The sequence below is a fragment of the Equus quagga genome, chromosome 6, assembly GCF_021613505.1.
Source record: "Equus quagga isolate Etosha38 chromosome 6, UCLA_HA_Equagga_1.0, whole genome shotgun sequence".
Classification (NCBI taxonomy): Eukaryota; Metazoa; Chordata; class Mammalia; order Perissodactyla; family Equidae; genus Equus; species Equus quagga.
This window is the reverse complement of record NC_060272.1, coordinates 13,323,825-13,346,377: the sequence shown is the minus strand read 5'-3', so window position 1 is coordinate 13,346,377 and position 22,553 is coordinate 13,323,825. Positions and strand designations below refer to the sequence as shown.

Below are 22,553 nucleotides of genomic sequence, written 5' to 3'. Positions count from 1 at the left end.
GGAACTTATGTTTATTCCTGAATTTTGAGTATATTTAGAACTTAATGCGCATATCAGTTCTTTTAGGGATAAATGGTAGAGGATCAAACGTGAGAATATTTAAATGATTCTCAAGATTTTCTGGTTCATATGTAGTGGTATTGAACTCTTTAGTCCTGGGCTTTAATTTGTGCCTGGTGCTGACCTGATGCTGTGCAGGGACACTCACTGCATCCCTTCATTCAGTCTCTCTAATTATCCCCACTTCCTGGGGAGCTTGCTTAGAACTGGGCATGAGTGCTTTTTATAATATTGGGCTACTCTGACTACATGTAACAGGGTAGTTTTGGTATAAGATTTATGTGTAGCTGAATAGGTGGCTAAAGTTGTTTGCTGTGATTTTATTTAATCAAATTGATAGGGAGTGTTATGGAAATTATTTGGTTAGACATTGCGTTAGGCTGGTAATCAATGGAATCATTAATATAGTACCTGAGCTTATATGTTACATTGTTATTTTTTAGTGCATATTCAAAAAGAGAACTGACTACGTAAATAAATGATATGTGAAACAATCAGATTTGCAATTTTGTGTAGATTTACAGATGATGGTAGTTTTTTTTGCTGGGAACATCTGTTAATGTAGAGATTTGTCTCTTCAGGTTCATGTGAAAATGGCAGATGAGGCTGTCTGTGTTGGCCCAGCTCCCACCAGTAAAAGCTACCTCAACATGGATGCCATCATGGAAGCCATTAAGAAAACCGGGGCCCAAGCTGTGAGTCTGAATGAATCTATCTATTGCAGCTGTTTCATATGTAGTGAGCAGAAAGCTAGCATTTGTATTTTTAAAAAATAAGAAAGAATGATTGAAAATGCTGTTGCAGTTAGTTCATGTCACTTGAATTAAATGTGGCTGAATTCGCTACTGGAAATCAAAGGCTTTGTAGCATCTGGCAGTCTTGGTCGCTGATCCTGCAGGTGGCTGCTGGATTCAGCTTTCACAACAGGGAGCAGTTTCAGTTCATTTCCAAATTTGCTAGAAAAAAAGAAGTCCCAATTAGTGTTGAGTTTTAACCCTTTCAGTGTAATAAGAGCATTAAAAAAAAAAAATCTGTCTTATAAACAGGATTCAAAAGACCCTGGTTTAAATTCTGTTTTAATCATTTAAAAATTGTGTAAACTTAATTATATTTCCAGAAATAACAACAAAGCACTTGGCAATTATTTTAGTTCAATTATGTCAATAGAATATACATAACTTACGTGGAGAAATCAAGAATTCTCCCCACTCCTAATTCTATTTGGATGGAGTGTAATCCAAGGGAAAAAGACTGGCTTCTGACATCAGGAATAGTGTTTTGTTGTTGTTGTATTTTTTTTTTTTAAGTAGCAGAGAACTAAGTACATATAATGTTAAAAACCATGCAGAGTTATCTCTAAAATTGGATGGAAAAAATCAAGACCAGCAATTAGACTGGAGTGCTTCAATTAGTGTTCACATTTCTTTTGAAAGAAATGTTTTAGTAAGATGCATGTTTAAAGAAAAAACTGAATTCATGAACCCATATTATAGATGTTTACAGTTTATTAGCAGAGTTAATGAAGGTGAAACTTTTTTAGCCTTTTAACTATAGCTTGTCAGAATACAGTTTTTCGTTGAACATTTATTTAAAATGAAATTGATGGAGCAAAACTCTTTTCCTGTGATGTAGTAGTTTAAATTATTCACTACCATGTTCATAAAGCTTAGTTCAGCAGTTAGAAATCTCAGATGTGTAACTACTTCTAGGTTATGATATTGGCTCCTTCAGAAATTTGACTTTTCTTGTAGCAGAATTGTTTTATTAGAAATATATTCAACACCGACTGATAATAGAATGCCTAAATTTATGTTTGGCCAGTCTGGTAGAGTCAAAAATTACTTGATTTGAACAGAATGGTGGGATTTAGATTGTAGCACTGTGGCTTGTGAGAGAGCACAGCGTAAAATAGCGGTGAATAGCTAAGTGGGATGAGGAGGGAGAGAAGAGTAGATATTAGAAGAAAAAAAAATTTAGAGTAAAAAGAAAAAGTAAAACCAAACTTCCATTTTAGTTAGATTTGACTGAAACTGCTCATTGGGTAGTGGCTGAGTACATTAATGTTGTCAGGAATAAAATGTTAGTTGGCTTAGTCTCCAGAGTTTTGGAAAATAGCAGTTCCTGGTACTGTGAAGAAAGGAGATTTAAGAGTGTTTCATCCATTTTGCAAAAGATTCCTTTAACATAATTCTTTGACCTACCAGCCATTTGAAAAATTTTGAAACTTGTGGCCAAAGTTAGCTTCAGAAAAAGTAGGGAGAGTTTGAGTTGTGTTGAACAGTGTGGTCAAATGTAGGTGGGCAGGAGGCTGTGTAGGGAGATGGCCCTGACTGTGGTTGGGACAAAGATAGTGTTCCTGAGGTGACATGAAGTAGGAGGTTGGAGTCTGTGCTCAGGAATATGAGTTGCAGCTGAACAGTATGTAAGAGAAGTGACCTTACTCAAGGGCCCTTGAACGATAAACACATTAATGCACTCTGTATTTTGCTTATAAAGGTTTTGCCATATGATAAAATTGAAAGTGCTTTTTGTCTTTATTTCTAAGGTACATCCAGGTTATGGATTCCTTTCAGAAAACAGAGAATTTGCCAAATGTTTGGTAAGTTTGTAATGAACCAGAAACTGTTAACTTATATTTCAGAAAGCAGGGTAATAGTGTTGCTTTTGTAAATGTGGGTAGTGATGAATTATAGGAATTATAGAATTTTAATTGACCCAACAATTCTTTGAAAACAGTTTGTAAAAAGTGAAGAGTTTTTATTCTGTAACCCGTCTTGATTTGAAGAGTAAAGATGGAAAAGTTAAATCACCATTACACCTTATGAATGACACCTAGTTTATTATATATTGCATGGACTTTGACTTTTAAATTTAAAAACTTAGTGTGGAATGTAAAGCCAGAAGTAAGATTCTATTTTTTTCCTTTTTATTGCATCTTCTGGCATTTAAGATCAAATTTTACTACCTCCTCTATTTTTGGAAACAGGTTTCTTGTTGTTGCTTTTTTGCTGAGGAAGATGAGCTCTCAGCTAACATCTGTGCCAGTCCTCCTTTATTTTTTGTCTGAGGGATGCCTCCACAGTGTGGCTGACGAGTGGAGTAGGTCTGCGCCCAGGATCCGAACCTGTGAACCTGGGCTGCCAAAGTGGAGCATGCGGAACTTAACCACTTGGCATGGGGCTGGGGAAAACTTTTTTTATGATCTGAATATCCTCCTGATATCACCTTCCTGGTTAGGTGAATTAACCTGTATTTGCTGTTAAACTGATTTTCCAGGTTTATTTATAACTATATTCAAGGTGGTATTGAAATCTTAGTTTTCAGATACTAAAATATGATTTTGAATAATGTTTTTAAAAGTTACATCAATTACCCAAGGTATTAAATTATCTTAATTTATTGTTCTAATATGTAATCCTTTATTTCTATGGTATACATGTATTTTGTTCTTCCACAGATTTGAGATGACTTATGAATGTCATCATTGTTTTCTAGATGAAATTTCCGGTTAGAAATCTATAAATTTAATATGGAACAATTCCTTAAGATCATAGAGTTCTAGCTCAAAATTATCTATTTTTACTAGTTTACTTCATAGATTAAAAACTAAAGGCTAAAGATTAATTAAACTAAGATCTAAAGAGGTTGTGACTCAAGGTCACACAGAAGGCTAATAGAAACAAGTGTCTGGAGAGGGCACATTTAGTGGAAGTACCTAAAGTTCCAGATTTACCAGGTTTTGTGCAGTATATCCAAATTCTCCTGTTTATACCCCTTTTTATTTCTTATTTTCTTTTGAAATTTTGGCTGTAGTTCTGTTATTATGTAAGAAAATGACTTGAAAATAATACTTACATTTAAATGTAGTTGTGTTAAATTTGTTTGCATAGATGAGGAGTCTTTATGGTCCATGGGCTGAATGCAGCCTGCCACCTGTTTTTGTAAATTCTTTTGTTGGCAGACAGCCACGCACATTTATTTATGAGTCATCTATGGCTGCTTTTGCTCTGTAACAGCAGAGTTGTATAGCTGTATACTATACAGCTGAATGGGCTGTGAAGCATAAAATATTTACTGTATGGCCCTTTATAGAAAAAGTTCTCCAACTCCTGGTATAGGTGAATTTCTGAGTCCCAGAGAAGTTAAATGACATGGCCAATATATTCATTCATACATTCATCCGATCACTAAAAAGTGCTTATTTGGTATCTATGTTTAAGGCATTTGAGAAGGATAAAAAATGAATCAGATGTGGGTCCTTCTCATGAGGAGCTCACAGTCATGTTGTGGAAAACAAGTCAAGTTCACAAATGACTTCAATTCAGGGAAGAAAGTGATGTGAAGAAGTTCATATTCTCCATAAATGAAGATAAGAAGGATTATTTCCATCAGGGGTCTTACATTAAAGAGTGTAGAATGTATAAGCACCTTCCTTAATTTTCTTTCTGATCTTGTCTCCTCCGTTTTCCTTTGTCAATGCTATGCCTCAGCCAAGCCGCACTGCATGTTATTCCCACATATATCTGGCTCTTTCCTATTGCATGATTTTCATCACTTCCCCCCATGGGCACACCTGTCGTCTTGTCCCACATTTCCAACTGTCTATCTATCCTTAAAGGCACGGTTCACATGTTACCTCTACCAGGATAGTTTTCCATATTCTTCTGGTGAGAAGTAGTCTCTTTCCTTTGTCTTCTAAAGCATTTAAAGCCTTTTTTGGATTTCTTATTTGGTATACCACTTTACATATTGTGTTGAAATTGTTTCTGTGTTTTAATCTCCTCTTGAGACAGGAGACTTGGTCTTAGCAGTCTTTCTTTCCCTTTTGTTATCTATCCTAATGATTTCTGCATAGTAAGTTCAATGAATGTTGTGGAAGGATTCAATAAATATTAGATTAGGAATTATAAAACAACCTGCAAGGGGGCTGGCTCCATGGTCTAGTGGTTAAGTTTGATGTGCTCGGCTTTGGTGGCCCAGTTTGGTTTCCAGGCGTGGACCTACACCACTCGTCAGCGGCCATGCTCCAGTGGTGACCCACATACAAAATAGAGGAAGACTGGTGCAGATGTTAGCTCAGGATGAATCTTCCTCAAGCAAAAGGAGAAAGATTGTCAACAGATGCTGCTCAGATTTGCTCAGGGCAAATCTTCCTCATCCAAAAAAATAAAAATAAAAAAATAAATTAAAAAAATAACCTTTGAAATCATATATAATCTCTTGTGTGTGTCTATCCATTACCTCTTATCATTGAAATAGGTAATTTTAGTACTTTTGTCTTTTAACCTTCATCTTATCTTCACAGCTGGTTGATCTATCTTTACTATATTTTTACCTTTACCAGTGATTTTGTTGCCTGGTTTTTTTTGGGGGGGGTTATTTTTTTTTGATAATTTTTTTATCCCTATTTGTGGTCATCGCTTTCCCACTTAAATAAGTCCCTTCAGCATTTCTTGTAGAACTGGTTTCTTGGTGATAAACTCCTTTAATTTTTGCTTGTCTGGGAAGCTCTTTATCTCTCCTTCCACTCTGAATGACAACCTTGATGGATAGAGTATTTTTGGCTGTATGTTTTTTTCCTTTTAGCACTTTAAATATGCCACGCCATTCTCTTCTCACCTGTAGGGTTTCGGCTGAGAAGTCCACTGATAGCCTTATGAGCTTTCCTTTGTATGTCACTTGTTGCCTTTCTCTTGCTGATTTTCTCTCTTTATCTTTAATTTTGGACATTTTAATTATATTATGTCTTGGTATGGGCCTTTTTGGGCTTATCTTGTTTGGAGCTCTCTGTGCTTCCTGTACTTGAATGTCTGTTTCCTTCCTTAGATTAGGAAAATTTTCATCTATTATTTCTTCAAATAAATTTTCTGACCCTTTGTCTCTCTCTTCTCCTTCTGGGACATGTATAATACGAATGTTAGTGCACTTGATATTGTCCCAGAGTTCCCTTAGACTGTTCTCATTCTAATTCTTTGTTCTTTTTTCTGTTCTGCTTGGGTGATTTCCTTTAGTCTTTCGTCTAGCTCGCTGATCTGTTCTTCTGTATCCTCTACTCTGCTATTGAGTCTCTCTAGTGAATTTTTCATTTCCAGTATTGTATTCTTCATTTTGGATTGGTAAACAGTTCTGGTTTATATATATATATTTTCATATTATCATATCATATTTTAGTGCAGCACAGCGTTATGAGTTACAGTAGTGAGCTTTACCAGAAATTTCTATTTTAGATTTAGTAAATTGTGTTTTCTGTTTGAATCTTATCCATGTATTTAAAAGATGTGTGTCTGTATGCATATAGATAGTGAGTTCTATCCAAAATGCTCACCACTGAGGGTGTAAAAAGGAACTGTGGCAAGCAGTTGAGGTTTGATGAATACATGGTGTCATCTCCTTTAATTGGAGACTTTTTAGCAGGAAAAGGAATATAACAATGTGAAAACAATGAGATGTAATTTTTTATCCATTATATTAACCACAAATTTTAAAAATGCCTGTAACATCTACTGTAGGCAAGCATACAGAAAAATTGTCTTACTCTTGGAGTGTTAATTATTTCAGCCTTTTTTTTTTAGTGCCAGAAATTTGCTAGTATTTATCAAAATTTAAAATGTGTATGTTCTTTGACTTGACAGATTCCACTCTTAAGAATTTCACCTGCAAAGACATACTTTAAAAAATTTTCAGTGTAGGGTTGTTTATAATAGCAAAATTTGGAAATGGCTAAAAAATTTTTCATCTGTAAAATGAAGCGAGTGACACCTACCTTGCAGGGTTGTTATAAAGATTAGAAACAACATGTATGAAGAATTTAGCACGAAGTCTGGCATTGCCAGGCAAATCACTTTAACCATTATGGTGTTAATAATTATTACTTTACTAGATGGCAAGAGCTATCGAAGAATTTTTAGGAGAATGAGATAGTTACAATTAGTGTTTTGGGTCAATTAATCTGATAGTTTTCATGTGTCTTTTGAGAGTTTAGATTTTTTTTCTATAAAGGAGATTAATAATTTGATATTATTATGCTGCTGTGTACAAATACATAATACTGTAGCTTACAAAATACTTTGACATATGTGATTTTATTTAATTCATGCAACCATTGAAGCTGGGTATTATTAACTGTGTTTAACAAAAAACTGAGACTGAGGTGTAGTGACTTGCCAACAGTCACACTATGCTACAAAGTATCAGAATCAAGGCTTGACCTAGGTTGGCTGATCCTAAGTACAGAGCACTTTTAAAAAATACTGTACTCTGGTTGGCTCAGTTGGAAAGAGTGAGGGCAAATAGTAGCCAAGAGTGAAGACCAAACGACTGTAGTGAACTTAGCCAGAGCCCAAAGAAGTCTTCCCCCCTACTTTAGTAGTAATATAGGCAACTTGTGATCAGGTTGTAGGAAAATGAGTGTTGTGTAGATAGAAACATGAAGAAAGCCTTTTGCTAGGTCACTGATCTTCAGTTAGGAGGTTGTAATCCATGGTGTGGTGTTATAATTGGGAAATATGTTGTAAGTACTTTGAGAATACTGAAATTCTGAAGTTAGCAAGTTTGCCAATGATTTTATTTAACAATATTTTTGTCCTTAAAATAGTTTAGAGTTTATTTAAAATGATCCATGTAATACTCTATTCACTCATATTTGAAAAATAAAATTTTTTTGAGTAGGAGAAAAAGGAGAGGCTTAGACTTTGCAAAGCCACTATGGCACATAACTCTTACTCTTATTTGCTCTATATACACTGTAATCTAGGTAGCTCATGGAAGTATGTTTTGTGTGTGACTGTTATTTCTATACGTCATGGCTTAAGGTAGATTGAGAACTGTTACTACAGTGTATTTGTAGACATCTAATTTTAACTATATGAATTTTCTCATTAATATTATTAGATTTTCCATTTTGGACACAGATCTTTGACTTTATTAAAATTTTTAAATTTTGGGCATGTAAAATCTTAGGAAATTTAAGTCACATGTATACATTGAAAAATAAGTCTTCCTCCATCTGTGAACCTCTGATCCCAGCCCCCAGTTTAAATCCCTAGAGGCTGCCCCTGCTGCCACATTTATTTTCTTCTGGAGCGTGTGGTGTGTGTGTGGGTGTGTGCTAGAATTTTGCTATATACTTGTTATATAGGGCACTCGTATTTCCTGAAGTTGGATTTTATTTGTTTTAAGAAAATAAGCGGAACAGAGCTTTTCTTTCCTTCCCCCAGGCTCTTAAAAATAGGTATGGAGTACCTACCTACAGATATACTTGCACCGTTCTCATTTAATCTTCATGGCAATCTGTGCTGTATTCTTATTTTATAGAAGAATCTCAGAAATAAATGCCTTGCCTAATGTCACATAGCTAGTAAATGAGAGTATAGGTTCCCACAGAAGTCTTCTGACTGTAAATCCCATGCTCGGTAAATGTTTCAAACTGCATCTAAGATGAATTAGGACTAGGCTGGGTTGTTAGTGTGTGTGTGTGTGTGTGTGTGTGTGTGTGTTTTAATTGATAGCTTTGACTGGCACCTGTTTTTGCTGTTGGTGAAACTGTCTCTTTCTGCTCCTTTTTTATCCCCTATTGGTATTCCATTGTTAAGAATTCGAAGAACAGAAGTCTTTCTTTTCTGACCTCGTGATGTTGGATGCCAGTGAAGTAAGTCTTCACTTGGATTTGTTGCTGTGTAAGTAAACTACTGGAGTGAGCTGGTAGAGTGACAGAATAGAGTCACTGAAGCCTTTTACCTCTCCATGATATTCTTATGTTGAACTAATCAAGTCTTGCAGGATTTAGAGGAGACAGTTTGGGGACTACTTTCCTTTTGATAGTAATTTTGTAATATATTTCTAACTGTGACTCTTAAATATGTTGTATTCAAAAGAATTTATGAAAACCTTTGAAAGAAACTTCATACCCCTTATCATAACTGAAAGTCCTTTGAGATGCTTGAGAACATGTTTCTTTTCCTGCATATTAGAGTTCAGCTTCTAGAATTTTTGGTGAAGAATTTGAAGATGATGTTGAGTAGACATTCTCTAAAGAGGATACTTGAAAGGGAAGAATCTTCCTTTATTTTTAGGGACTCTTTTAAGGATGTAGATAAGGCAAATACATTTAGGGTTGTGGGCTTTGGAAGGATGGTTTCGAAGCAGAGCTTTGAGGAGGCTGGGATTTTCTTCCCTTTGCTTGACGTTAGAACAGTTTGAATTTTATACTCTAGCTTTCCTTCTCCTCTCTCCTTGCACTTATTAGCTCAGTCTGGAGTCAGAGTTCAACTTCTTGCTCTGCCACTTCGTAGCTGTGTGATCTTAGACGAGTTGCTTGTTTGACTCTAAAGACTCTCAAGTGTCTTATGCTTACTGATTGCATGATATGTACTTCTGCATCTGACTCCTTATATTGAAAACGTCTGGTGTAGCCAGCATGTAGATGGGTCATGCTTTTTTAATCATTCTGATGATCTGTATCTTTTAATTATAGTGTTTAGTCTATTGTTTTTTTGTTTACCTTATTTTCTTCAGTAACAGCTTTATTGAGAATATAATTCACATACCGTAACACTCATCCTTTTAAAGTGTACAATTAGTGGTTTTTAGTATATTCACAAAGTTGTATAACCATTACCACTAGGCAATTTCAGTAAACTCTATTAACATTTAATAAATTACTGATGTGGCTGGATTTATGTCTTCCATTTTATTGTTTGTTTTCTGGTTATCTCCTCTTTTTACCTTCTGTTTTCCTTTTCTGTCTTTTTTTGATTATTTTATTTTTTGGAATTCCATTTAAATTTGTCTATTGGATCTATCTTTTACATTTTTTAGTGGTTTTTCTAGGGCTTATAATATGCATCTTTAACTTTATATGGTATACTTAGCATTAATATTTCAGATAACGTGGAAATTTTGCAACCATAGTCTGCTCTTCCCTTCTTTCCATCACCATCCTCTATGTTATAGTCATCATATGTATTTCATATGCGTATATTATAAATTCCATGGGAAAATGTCATTATTTTTGCTTTAAATGTGTTTGAAGTGAGTTAGCACATCTCCTTCGTTAATGATCTGAATATCATTCAGTTGAAATTAAGATTGGTTTTCATTTTTGTCCATATTTAGGGTACGTAGAATTATTATGTTTTATTTTTATTTTTTATATATATTTTTAATTGTGGTAAATCATAATGTAAAATTTACCCTTTTCACCATTGTTAGTGTACAATTCAGTGGCATTAAGTACATTTACAATGTGCAGCTGTCATACTGTTCATCTCCAGAACTTTTTCATTATCCAAAACTGAAACTCTGTACCCATTAAACAGTAATTGACATTTCCCCCTACTCCCATATGTTCTATTTTCTGTCTCTATGAATTTGCCTATTTTAGGTAACTTGTATAAGTGGAATCATATAATACTTGTCCTTTTGTGTCTGGGTGATTTCACTTAGCATAATGTCCTCGGGGTTCATCCATGTTGTAGCATGTGTCAGAATTTCATTGCTTTATAAGTCTGAATAGTCTGTTATATGGATGTATACCACATTTTGTTTATCCATCATCTATTATTTGTCACCCAATTTCTTTACAAGTGGAAGGCTGAAATCATACTTTTTAATTCTTTTGTATCATTCAAGAAGCTTTCAGTACATGCTTGTTAACTATTTGTTAGATGAGAGAAGTTGCTGAATTAAAATTTGGCATTCTGGAAAAGTAGAAAGGGCACTTTGAGAGGTCTTCCTGTATTTTTATTTTGTAATACAATTTTTAATTTATAGTAACTTTGTGATCTCTTAAAATTTATTTTCATTCATTTATTTGTATGTAACTCCTAAACGCAGAATTCAGTGGGAAAGATTTTATTTTTGTTCCAGTGAAGATAATAGATTGAAGATTTTGTTGGAGTAAATGAAGTAACATTAATTATCACTGTTACATATAGTTAATGATTCTTACTGCCCCAGATACATTCTAAAATTAAAATTTTAAGTGCATGCTTTCTAAAGTAGGTAAAGAGGCAGAAGTAATGAGATGCTTGCTGGGGCTTTGTTTTTAGCCTAGACCTTATCTAAAGATATTGTTACAAAGTTCCTGAGGCACCTTATTGAAGTACAGTATGTGATATGCTAATTTGCTAAGCAGAAAGTATTTTTTTCTTGTGTGTGCATACTTCCCAACATGCTTATGGCATATTTGTGTGCACCCCTGTGTGTGTGCATATATGTGTATTTTCTTAGCTTTTTATTTAGTCCTTCATGCTAGTTGGTTGTTGAATACAGGTGTTAAGAGAGATTGAGAACATATCATTTGATAAAAATGATGTATTGCATTTCTTAACCATTTTATTTTATTTGTAAGGCAATGTTTTGAATAATAGTGACAGCTTTAGAGGTGCTGTTGCTGATTAGAATGCCACAATTATATAAAATATCTTGAATATATACAGAATTGGTTATATATTTAAATATTACGTATAAAATGTCAGTATATTTCACTAGGGTAGCATGCATTAGCTCAATGTATGATATTAGTTGTATAATGGCATAATATTTGGAAGGCTAACTTTGGTTACACTACTGCTGCAATACCAAATTTAAAATAAGTTTTAAAATAATTGTTGAATCTGGGTGATGAATAACTGGGGATTTATTGTACCATTCTGTCTACTTTTGATTGTTCCAACTTTTCACTAAAAAAAAATATATAGAAGGAAATACATTAAGCCCAGAAGAAGTATGTTTTTATATCCTATATTGTTCTGGGAGGCCAGATTATCATAGAGCATATAGTAGATTGAGTGTTAATTGATTGTCTTGGAGAATATATTAAACTTGGGAGACATTAAAGCCCTCCTTTACATCCAGTATGAGGGGATTTCAGCCACTGTCTTTGAAATGTTCCCTGTTATCAAAATGTCTGCTTTTACTCTTTTTCGTCCCTTATACTTAACATTTCCATGACCAGAAGAATAATGTTTTGTCTTTATCGTTTAATATTAATAGAATAGACACCAAATTAAAGTCAAAGTACGCTAACTAAAAACATTGACTTTTTCGAGGTCATCTTGATTTGTTACATCTTGATTCAAGCATGGTCACCATAAAGAGTAAAGAAGTACCCTTCTCATGTGTATAAACTGGTAATTACACTAGAGGGGAGATCTAAAAGGAAACTCCCTCCTGGGTGATGTCAGTCACCAAAAAAACAAAAACAAAAACAACCCTCACTTGTTAAAAGGGCTTAATCTAGAGTGGTAAAGACTAACTCTCATTATCCCAAGTATTGCATTAAAGTATTTTATGTTTTATGTCCCATGATGGTAAGCTACTTCTGCTAAGACTTATCTATTACATAGCATTGCATTTCTCAAAGAGCTTTTACCATGCTATGCTGTTATTGTGTGTGCTTGGATTAAAGCAGACAAAATTATCTCCAGGGCAGATTAATTGCTGCAAGAAATAGTATGTTGATTCACTTGTGTTTGTTTACAATGGAATATTGTTACCTGCCCTTACAGAATATCCATTAACGCTTGGCACAGTTAGGAAAAATGATGTGGTACAGTAGGATGAGTAACTTCCAGTGAGAGTATATTTATTTTTTAATTGCAAGGAACAGAACAGGTGAGCTCACTTGAGTTTACAGAGCAAAGGGTAAGAATCTATGTGGAATAATGTTGGATGAAATACAAAAATGGAAGAGACCATTATTTCATTTACATAAAGAGATTTATGTCATACCTTCTGGCAAGAGTGGGAAGATACCAGGCACTGTTCTAGGTAGTGTATATATTCAGTGGTGAATAAAACAAAAATCTGAGTTTTCGTAGAGTTATCTTCTAGTACGGGAGGTAGATAATTAATGAATTAACAAAGATCATGATAAATGCTGTAAATAAAATAAAAATGGACGATGCAAGAGAGCACTGGTTCCTGGGGCACCTGGGTATCCTTGAGACCCTTTCAGAGACTCTGCCAAGAAAAGACTGTTTTCATTAATAGTTTTTTCCCCACTCATTTTCCCACGATTGTGCAGCAGGGTCTTCCAGCGGCTACATGATGTATGTTATCATAACAGATTGAATGCAGAACCAGATATGAGAATCTAGCTGTCTTCTATTAAAGCTGGGTCTTAGAGATTTGCAAAAATGTAAAACATTTCCACTCTAATTTATTTGCCACAAAAGTGTTAATTCTAGTTGTTAATTTTAAATGGGTTTATTCTTTTAAAATTAATTGATAAATATTTTTAAAATGTCTTCATTTTAATGTAGTAAATATTGATAGATACAGCACACATAAGGAAAAGCTCTTTGAGATGATCAGTTTCTTAGAACTATAAAGAGATTCTGAGCCCAAAATGTTTGAGAAACACTGTGCCAGAAGGTGAATGGATAACCTCTTTAGATAAGATGGTACCAAAAAAACCTCTTTGAGAGGATGAGCTGTACTGAGATTTCACCGGAGAAGAGCATTCTAGGGAGAAAGAGCAAGATTTCTCTGACTACCCTTCCCCACTCCACTTCCACATTCTTTTCTGGCCTTATTATAATTACTTACGTGTCAGTCAAGGACCTTTACTTATTCATCTTTGAATTCCTCTTGTTTACTACCTTGCTTACTAGTCATTAATAATTCTTTGCCAATTTTAATGGAATTGCTTATATGCATTCACAAACATGAGAAAAACTTTTGGAAACAGACTTAATCTCTTTGTTATTCATGCGAAACTAATTTAAAATATATTTTTATTACTTTTAAAAAATTAACAAATATTTGTTAGGATCTGTTATTTCCTATTGAATTAATTCCTTTTGCGTGAAAAAAATCATATATTGGATTTCTATATATGACTTTTAGTATACTGTGGCTTTGTCTTCCATATATGTTTGTTAATGGTAAATTTGTTTTGCAATCTTTATGCTTTGGGATTTTAATTTGGGCCTATATGTATTAGTGTAGTATATAAAGACTCTCTGTGGTTTTTGTTTTCATTCCTGTTATTACTATCCTTTATTATACCATTTAAAAGCAAGAGCAATTTTAAAAATGAATAGTAGAGAAAGACAAAAAGGAAATAATGAGTTTAGATAAAATCAGAGTACAACCTACAAGCTTGATTGTGATCGTAATATGAACGGACGAGATTTCTACCTTTAGGAAATCATTAACTTTTTTTGAGTCTTTACTGTGTGCTGGCACTATTCCAAACACTCTGTGTACTAACTCATTTGCTTTCAATAATAGACCTACAGGTGGATAGTACTGTCTTCACTTCAAGTGTAAGAAGCAAAAGGAAGGTGAGTTTAAGCAAGTTTCTCAAGGTCACACAGCTGTTAACTGCCAAAGCAAGGATTCAAACCCAGGCATTGCCTACACTCCTAACTTCTGGGCTATGCTACCTCTGAAGAAGAGATTGTATGGCTTATTGTGGAATAAAACAAAACCTTAAAATCTTTTCAGCTCTCTTTTTCTCACCCATCAATATTTTTTCCCTGTAAGACTATATATATAATTTGTTATAATTTTATAATTATAATTTGTTAAGCCTCTTGATATCTCCAGCTTGGAGAACAATTCCAGACTCAAAGGGACTATATAAAGAGTTGGCTGTAAAAGTTCAGCTTTTCATGGGCCAGCCTGGTGGCATAGTGGTTAAATTTGCGCACTCTGCTTTGGCGGCCTGGGGTTCATGGGTTTGGATCCCAGGTGTGGACCTAGTGCTGCTCGTCAAACCATTCTGTGGTGTCATCCCACATACAAAATAGAGGAAGATTGGCACAGATGTAGCTCAGTGACAATCTTTCTCAAGCAAAAAGAGGAAGATTGGCAACAGATGTTAGCTCAGGGCCACTCTTCCTCACACACACACACACACACAAAATCCACCTCAAGGAATAAAAATGTGAACCAAGAAAAAAAAATGTTCAGCTTTTCCCCCTAAAAGCTAGAAGTGGGAAAAAGAAGCAGATGAAATAAGTAGAAAAGCACATAGAAGAAAGAGAACAGTGGAAAGCAATGATGGTTTGTGGTGGAGCCTGTAGTGTGATAGTTCTGGTTGAGTCAGTATGAGGCAACCAGATCAGCAACCAAGAACATGCATGTCGGAGGACTCTCCGTTCAGGTGCTTTGGCCAGTATAGTTTTAGTGACTTGGAGGTAGCGGTCTTACTAGCAGTAATAGTTTTTGGTAGAGATTAAAAACTGTATTGGGAATGATGAACTACAGATATTGGAAGATTCCAAATAAGGAATAAGATAGAAGATAAAACAGTTCTCTCTGAGGTGCCAAAAAGTAGCCATTAATGCAGAAATGTGTATCCTGTAGAAGGTAGACAAAAGTTTCTGTCTTCTGGAGAAATTACCTGGATAAATGTACATTTTCTTCAAGCGAAAAAAAGTCCAGAGCTCCTGGACTCCTGATCTGTGGGCAGGTATACTTCTGAATAAGAGAGAAGACTTTGTTAAATGGCTCTCTGGTAGGGAAGGATGAGAATTTGATTTCTGCTGAACTAATGGTTCTCTTGTTTGGAAGATTGTTAAATATTATAAAAAGTGATTTCACGTGTGCTTTTTTTCCAACCTCTGTATACCCTGTGATATCGTTATCTCTAATTTATAGATGAAGAAATTGAACCAGAAATAAAATAATTTTCCTAATAATATACTATTAGATGGTCTGTTCTTTTGATTAAGTCTTTTGTTTTTTCAAGCTCTGAGCATTCTGAAAAGCTAGAGTTTAACTACATACCATTATATGGAAAACTTAAGTGTAGCCGGAAACCACAAAGAGAAAAAAATAACCAGATTTTTAGCATGGTGTTGTAGAATATTTGTTGTGATTAATTTTTTAGGGGCTTTAAGAATCTGATATGCTTTTTAGGTCATCAGAGAAAGATCAAATTACATTCAAACATGTTAATATTATGAGTGCTTACTTGTATTATTCTTTGGAAAAATAATTGTCACACAATAACTTAAAATAGCAAATTAACATATTAATGGTACCTGTATTCATTTATTCTATTGCCACATTTATTTTGAAATTTTCACTTAAAATTCTTTAATTATGAAAATCACAATTTATTTTAAAAGTTAATAATAGATATTAGGTGTCTGTGCACATTTCATTTTATATTTTTCCACTGTAAATTGCAGATTAGATTATACTGAATAGACTAATATTCTGTGCCCCAATAAATGAGCCCTTGCTCATTTAACCAAATAGTTTATTTTGAAATCTAAGACATTAGTTTATATGGTTTATAATTTTTTTCTTGACAAGTTTCAAGACTTTTCAGAGTCCTACCTAGTCTCTGGTGAGCTTGAGATCAGTAAGTCTAGAATTTGTTGACTGAACAAATGAATAAACCAATAGATTAATACATTGTTGATTTTTTTTCTTTTTCTTTTTTGCAGCCAGAGATTTTATTTTCACTTTTAGGACTTTGAAATAAAGGCAGGTTTTGAACAAGTTTCACAAATCTTAACCAAAGCTGACCACGTTTACAGTAATCTTTTGCATAATATTTTTAGTCAAGGAAGTGTAAACATTTCATATTTGTCTTAGCTTTTCTATGAGATTAAAAGTGGTGGCAGGGTAGCTCTGTTACTATTTTGCAGCTAGCTCTTGTCATTGATGTTGCATTGTGGCCTTCCGTGCACACAGGCTTAAACAGAAAGGTTGCAGTCATCTAGTGAGCATTTTTCCTTTAATGTGCTCATTAGTGGTGGCAAGTGCAGATTTCAGCACATGTCAGTAATTTACATTTCATTGCTGAGTGGCTGCCCTTGTTCAAGAGTTGTTTCTAAGCCCGATGAATATATATTGGGAATAAACAGAGTAGAAGAATTGAAAGCCAAATACCCTGCCAGGCCTTTCAGTTGGTTCTGAAGCTTCCATTGGATCTCTGATTAGCAATGCATGAAGAAGGATGAAAATGCAAAGATGGGCCTACAAAAGTTGTCACAGGTAGCCTATCCTCTTAAATCCCCTTTTTGTGACCACCTTTCCATTAGGTCCTCCCCAAATTCTTCTTTCGTGGCAGACTTTCTGTTAAAGTGCAAATTGTTAGACCTAGTCAGTGAACAATAGAGGATCAACCTGGTCCCTTTCCCCATTCTAACTATTAAGCCAAGTCTGATTGTTATGCAATGAGTCTACAGCAGCAAAGGACTTGAAGGCTTTACAGCTCCTAGGGACCCCCTTATTGTGATTGGGATCTCTGTAGTGATTCCTTAGGGGATTCATTTTTCCCTCTTTGCCTGATTGGTACCAGCTTGTTCTGGCTTTTGAAAGCTTGCGTAGATCATTAAAGGGTAATCTGTGAGGCTACGGTCAGCGTTGCTGGACATAGGGACAGGACTCAGGTTAATGTCTTTGAAGTTGGGATGTTTGGGAAAAATCCAGAAGTTTTCTTTTTGTAGAAAAACTTGATCTGTCATAATGAAGCATTTTTAGAACTCTTGATTTTATTCTAAGTTACTTCGTGCATAGATGGAGCAGCATTAGGAAACGTTGGTAGCTATCTTTAGAAGATGAACAATGTAATTCTTTATACATTTTGTTTATTAACATATATGTGGAAATTTGGGGTTCTTGCAAGAAAGTAGGTGTTAATATTGCCGGTTGTCTGTGTTTGTATGATCATCTGTTATCTATTCATTTATTTTCCTGGAGTTTTTAAAAACATTGAATTTGAGAAATTTTGTTCAAAATTCATGGTTAAAATCAAAGGTAAGTGAATTTATGACTGACAATACAGTATTGAAAGACGTTGAAAAATAGTACTCAAATCTGATTATTATTATTTTATGATAAAGTCAGGTGGATATGATTTAGCTCTTGGATCATTTAACCATGAAGGCATGTTAAGCTCAGTTTATTAAGTCTTTGTATTAGTTTTTTTTATTAACTAGACTTTTAATAGAGGAGCAGCATGGTTTTTGGAAATTATGTGTATGAAGGTAAAGTTGTGAATCTTGAGATTATTAGTTTAGTAATGTTCTAATCAGCATTTGTAGGCTTTGCAAAAATGTAACAATAAATTTACCTTCCAGATGACTACTTGAAACTATTCCTTTTGGATGCTTGCCAGATCAAAGCCCCATGGGATTAAGTTCTGGAAAATCACTTGCAAATTTGTGGGGGATATCAGTGACTTCGAATATTTAACTGTCCAAACTGTCATCTACGTGCGTTCTGTCTCTGCACTGGGTAAAAAAATTAGAAGTTTGTCAGCCAGTTAGAATTAAAGGTGACATCTGCTATTAATTGGTGTTTTATTTTCTTCCAAGTCAGTAAAAATTCAGTAAGACATGAATTATCAAATTTTGCAATGCTAAGCAACTTGTCAAGTGACAGTAAGCACTACCTTGAGTGCTTGTACAGATGGGAAGTGTTAAAATGTTGATTAATCGTCTGAGTTCTGATTATGGCTTTAGAAGGCTAAAGCTTCTATAACCATTGCCAGCTTTCTAGTGTCAGATAGTATTCATTTGTTAATTTTGTGGGCTTTTTTCAATTACTGGCAAATTGCCTCTTGTATAATGAGCATTTAACTAGTTTTAGTGATACTTGGTCTGGTAGACTTTGAGTTAGATAAAGCATTGTAAAATTCTTCTGTTTCTCAAGTCTATTATTTATTTAATTAACATCTTTGTTAAATTTTTTTTAGTAAAAAAATTGAAAAAATCTAAAAGTGAGCTTTAAGATGGTATTTTCTGATACATACTCATGTCGTATTGAGAAGAGAGTATCTGAGTCTTGGCAAAGGAAGCCTTGCATGGACCCCCTGTTGAAAAAGAAAGTAGATTATTTCTCTTTTTACCATTTCCAAAACATTTTAAGATATAAAACATAAGGATAGAGAAATCAGTTCCTTCAAGAAAAGCATGTAAAAATGACTCAAGATTTCAAATATTTTTAGAACTAAAAGAGACCAAGGAAATATTCCCATCATTCAGATTACATTTTAATTTTCTAGTTACTGAAAGTTTTGGCATGGTACTAAGTAGTCTCTCTACAGAAAGTGTGTCCTTTTTTTTTTTTTCTAATTGTTAATGTGAAAGTGGATTTTCTCCATTTCCTGTTTGAATAGATCTGTCTATTAGAGGTAGAATTCTGTTTTAAAAGTGGTTAGGACTTGTAGCAATATTTCTCAGATTAGTTTCTTAATATTATTAGATTTCAGTTTAATTCAGGTTTTCTTTTTTATCGTCCACTTAAGAATATCTGATGTTTTATGTAGTCATGTATTTTTGCTACTGGAAAATCATTGGGTTGTTTAATTTGATGCAGAAAATCTGTCCTGTTCAGTTACTTGGATGTTGTCTAGGTTTTATTTCAACTTAAAAACTAGAAAAGACACTAATGTCAATTAACTTAATAGTTTTACGTACAGTTCGTGAGTGGCATCTTAAACCCAAGGCCCAAGTTTAGCAGTTCTGATATATTTTTAGAAAATAGCTGAAAAATAGGAAATTTAGATCTTCTAGCTAAACTACACAGAACACTTTTTTTAGTCATTTCAGTGCCTGATAACTTCAGGGTTCATTGCCCCTGTACATTTTTCAAATTATTTGCTTCTCAATACATGAGGCTTTAATTTACCTCCTACTGGCAAACCCCAATTGGGTTTTTAAGAATTTTGAAAGTAGACTGCTATAGTTGTACTTCAGCACTGGCTTTGATTGCTGACATAGAATTTCTTAAGACACTCCAAATTTAGAAGGATGGGAGCATCTTCTGAGCAAATGTAAGGTGTTTTTTTTTCCCAGCTACAGAAGTACTGTTTTTTATAGCATTTTTCTTTCTTTGAGTCCTGTCTTAATGCTTGTTTATCTTAAAAAATAATTTAGGCTCATGATTCAACATTTTTTTCACCGTTAACTTAAATTTTTGTTTATATGGCCTTTTTTAATCTTGACTTTTAAAAAATAATAATAAAATTAAATATTTGTACCTTGAAATACCCTAATGCAATGATTATTGCTTCTGTAAATAACTTTGATATCATTAGTAAGGGTAATTTATATACTGATGAAAAATACTGATAAATAATATCTTGTGTATATTCTCATAGAGGTGTTCAAGGGGGCTTTCATGTCATCCTTTTATGTTTGTTGTGTTTTTAAGGAATAATACCTGTATTTTACTGAAAGTAGACCAAAACCTACAGCTAGCATTTGAGTTGGGGTAATAACTTACTTTTTTGGCCCTAAATGCTCTCACAATCTTTTAGGAAACTGAGATCATGGTAGACTTGACTCATTAATTATTTCTCTGTTTTCGGTTCAGTTTGGTCACTAATACTTGACTTGTTACTTATATCCTTGCTTCTCTTTGCCCCATTGCATGCAGTTCCTGTTGTTTAAATTACCGAGCTTTGTTTATCATGTGATCCTGTCACTCTATTGACAGTTGATTGGATCAAGGATTAGTGTCTGACCCAAAGGCAGTCATCTGTAGAAGGGTCATGGCCCAGGGTGTGTGTGTGTGAGTGGGGTGGATGTGGATGTGGATGTGTGTGTTGGGGGTTGTGGGTGGTGGTGGGGTGCAGAGAAGGTTGTGACATTTGAACTGAAATAACTGAAAGATGAAAAGGAGCAGCTGGGATGAGATCTGGGGTAAGCCCTCTCTCGAGGCAGAGGGAATAGCGGTGTAAATGTTCTGAGGCAGGAATGAGATTAGCTTGTTGGTTTGAGAGAGAGAAGCTGGTGTGGCAGGAGAATAATGAATGAGGAGGCATGTGGTATAGGATGAGGCTGGAAAGACAGGCTCAGGGCAGATCAGTTAGGCCTATTGTAAGTAGCTGGGATTTTCATCTAAGCAGCATTGGGGAGCCGCTGGGGGAATTTTAAGCATGTAATGACATGATGGGATGTATTTCTGTATTACTATAACAAGAATGCATATCAGACCGAAGAATTATGTGATTAGAAGCAGTTATGATAATAGGAGTAAAAAAAATTTAAACTATAAACTAAATATGACAAGAAACAGTGCCATAGAAGAAGTCCATGCCTGTCCACCTGTAGAGTCCTCACTCCTTCATTGTGTCCTAGTGTTCTTAGGACACATCTCTTCGTGCAAACAAAGCTATCTTCTAATTTATAGTTTGCAAATCATCTACTTTTCAGTTAACCCTGCCCTTACCTTTAGAGGTTAATCTAATACTAAGAATCGTTCTTCCTCCCACAGTGGTTTATTCCCCTAAATCTGGATTATTCAGTCTTGAAAAATGCTCCAGGAAGACAGCCGGTAGGAAACTTTGACCCTTTAAGTCCTAAGAACAGTTAGGGAGTAGGTGTGGATACAAAGGGAGTATATGGTATTCCAGTTTAAGGTGGCCACTGGAAATTCTGTCTCCTTTGATGCCTTCCTGCCAGTGAGAATTCCTGATGTGCTGCTTTAACTTTCTGTTGGCTAGCAGGCAATGGTTCCACCACACAAATATGCTTCGGTGAATGCTTTTATGTCATAGGTGTGCACGTGTGCACATATACACTCACATTCCAGTGGACAGTTTGTCTCTCCAGCATCCTTTCCACCACAGGTGATTTGTTTAAGCTGGTTATGATCATCTTATCTTCCCTGACAATTATTGATTCAGGGATGAATCAGTGAAGGCTTAAGCCAGTTTGGGCCAGTGAAATGTGCTGAGAGGCTTTTTGAGATTCCTGAGAAAGAAACTTTCTCTTTCTTAAATGAGAGAGGCATTGGTGCTCAAGCTTTCTCTCTCCCTCCCCCCACCTTTTGTGAATGAGAGGGCTTCGTGTTGTTGGCAGCCACATTGTGACCCTGAGGATAGCTAGCTGAAGGACAGATCTGACTTACGAAATGGGGCAGATCTGAGACAATGGCTGAGAAATCCAGAATTGGGAGATAGACTTAGAAGAATTTCTCTCTGAAAGTGTTGGTGGGGTATGTGTTGGGGGAAAGGAAGAGTAGGGATATTTAAAGGGTTAACAGCACTTTGTACTTTATCAGATATTTATTGAAAAGTTTTCCTATCTTGTTGTGCTAGACACTAAGGAACTTAGTTAAAAAATAAAGTAAGGCGGGGCTGGCCCCGTGGCCGAGTGGTTAAGTTCACGCGCTCCGCTGCAGGTGGCCCAGTGTTTCGTTGGTTTGAATCCTGGGCGCGGACATGGCACTGCTCATCAGACCACGCTGAGGCAGCGTCCCACATACCACAACTAGAAGAACCCACAGCGAAGAATATACAACTATGTACCAGGGGGCTTTGGGGAGAAAAAGGAAATAATAAAATCTTAAAAAAAAAAAAAAATAAAGTAAGGCATAGAACTTTTGCAGGAAACTTATTTATGGGTATTGGATTTTGATTTCTTCTAGGATTGGACTGTCCCTTGTATTGGATTTGGGGACTGAAAGAACACTCAGTTATTGACATAAAGTTGAAAATTTTAGAAACCCAGAGCTTAAAACAATAACCCTTATTAGGAAGCCAATGTCAGGGCTATGAGTTGCTTTAATGATGC

The 22,553-nt window shown here is 34.9% G+C and overlaps 1 protein-coding gene across 1 annotated transcript in view; it reads left to right on the top strand.

Annotated features, from left to right (window-relative positions):
• Nucleotides 1-22,553, top strand: part of PCCA (propionyl-CoA carboxylase subunit alpha) — a 438,123-nt gene that overhangs the window by 108,317 nt on the left and 307,253 nt on the right. Inside the window, exons 5-6 of the mRNA XM_046664150.1 lie at nucleotides 642-755; nucleotides 2,606-2,659. Coding sequence (XP_046520106.1) covers nucleotides 642-755; nucleotides 2,606-2,659 — 168 coding nt within the window. The remainder of the gene's footprint in view (nucleotides 1-641; nucleotides 756-2,605; nucleotides 2,660-22,553) is intronic.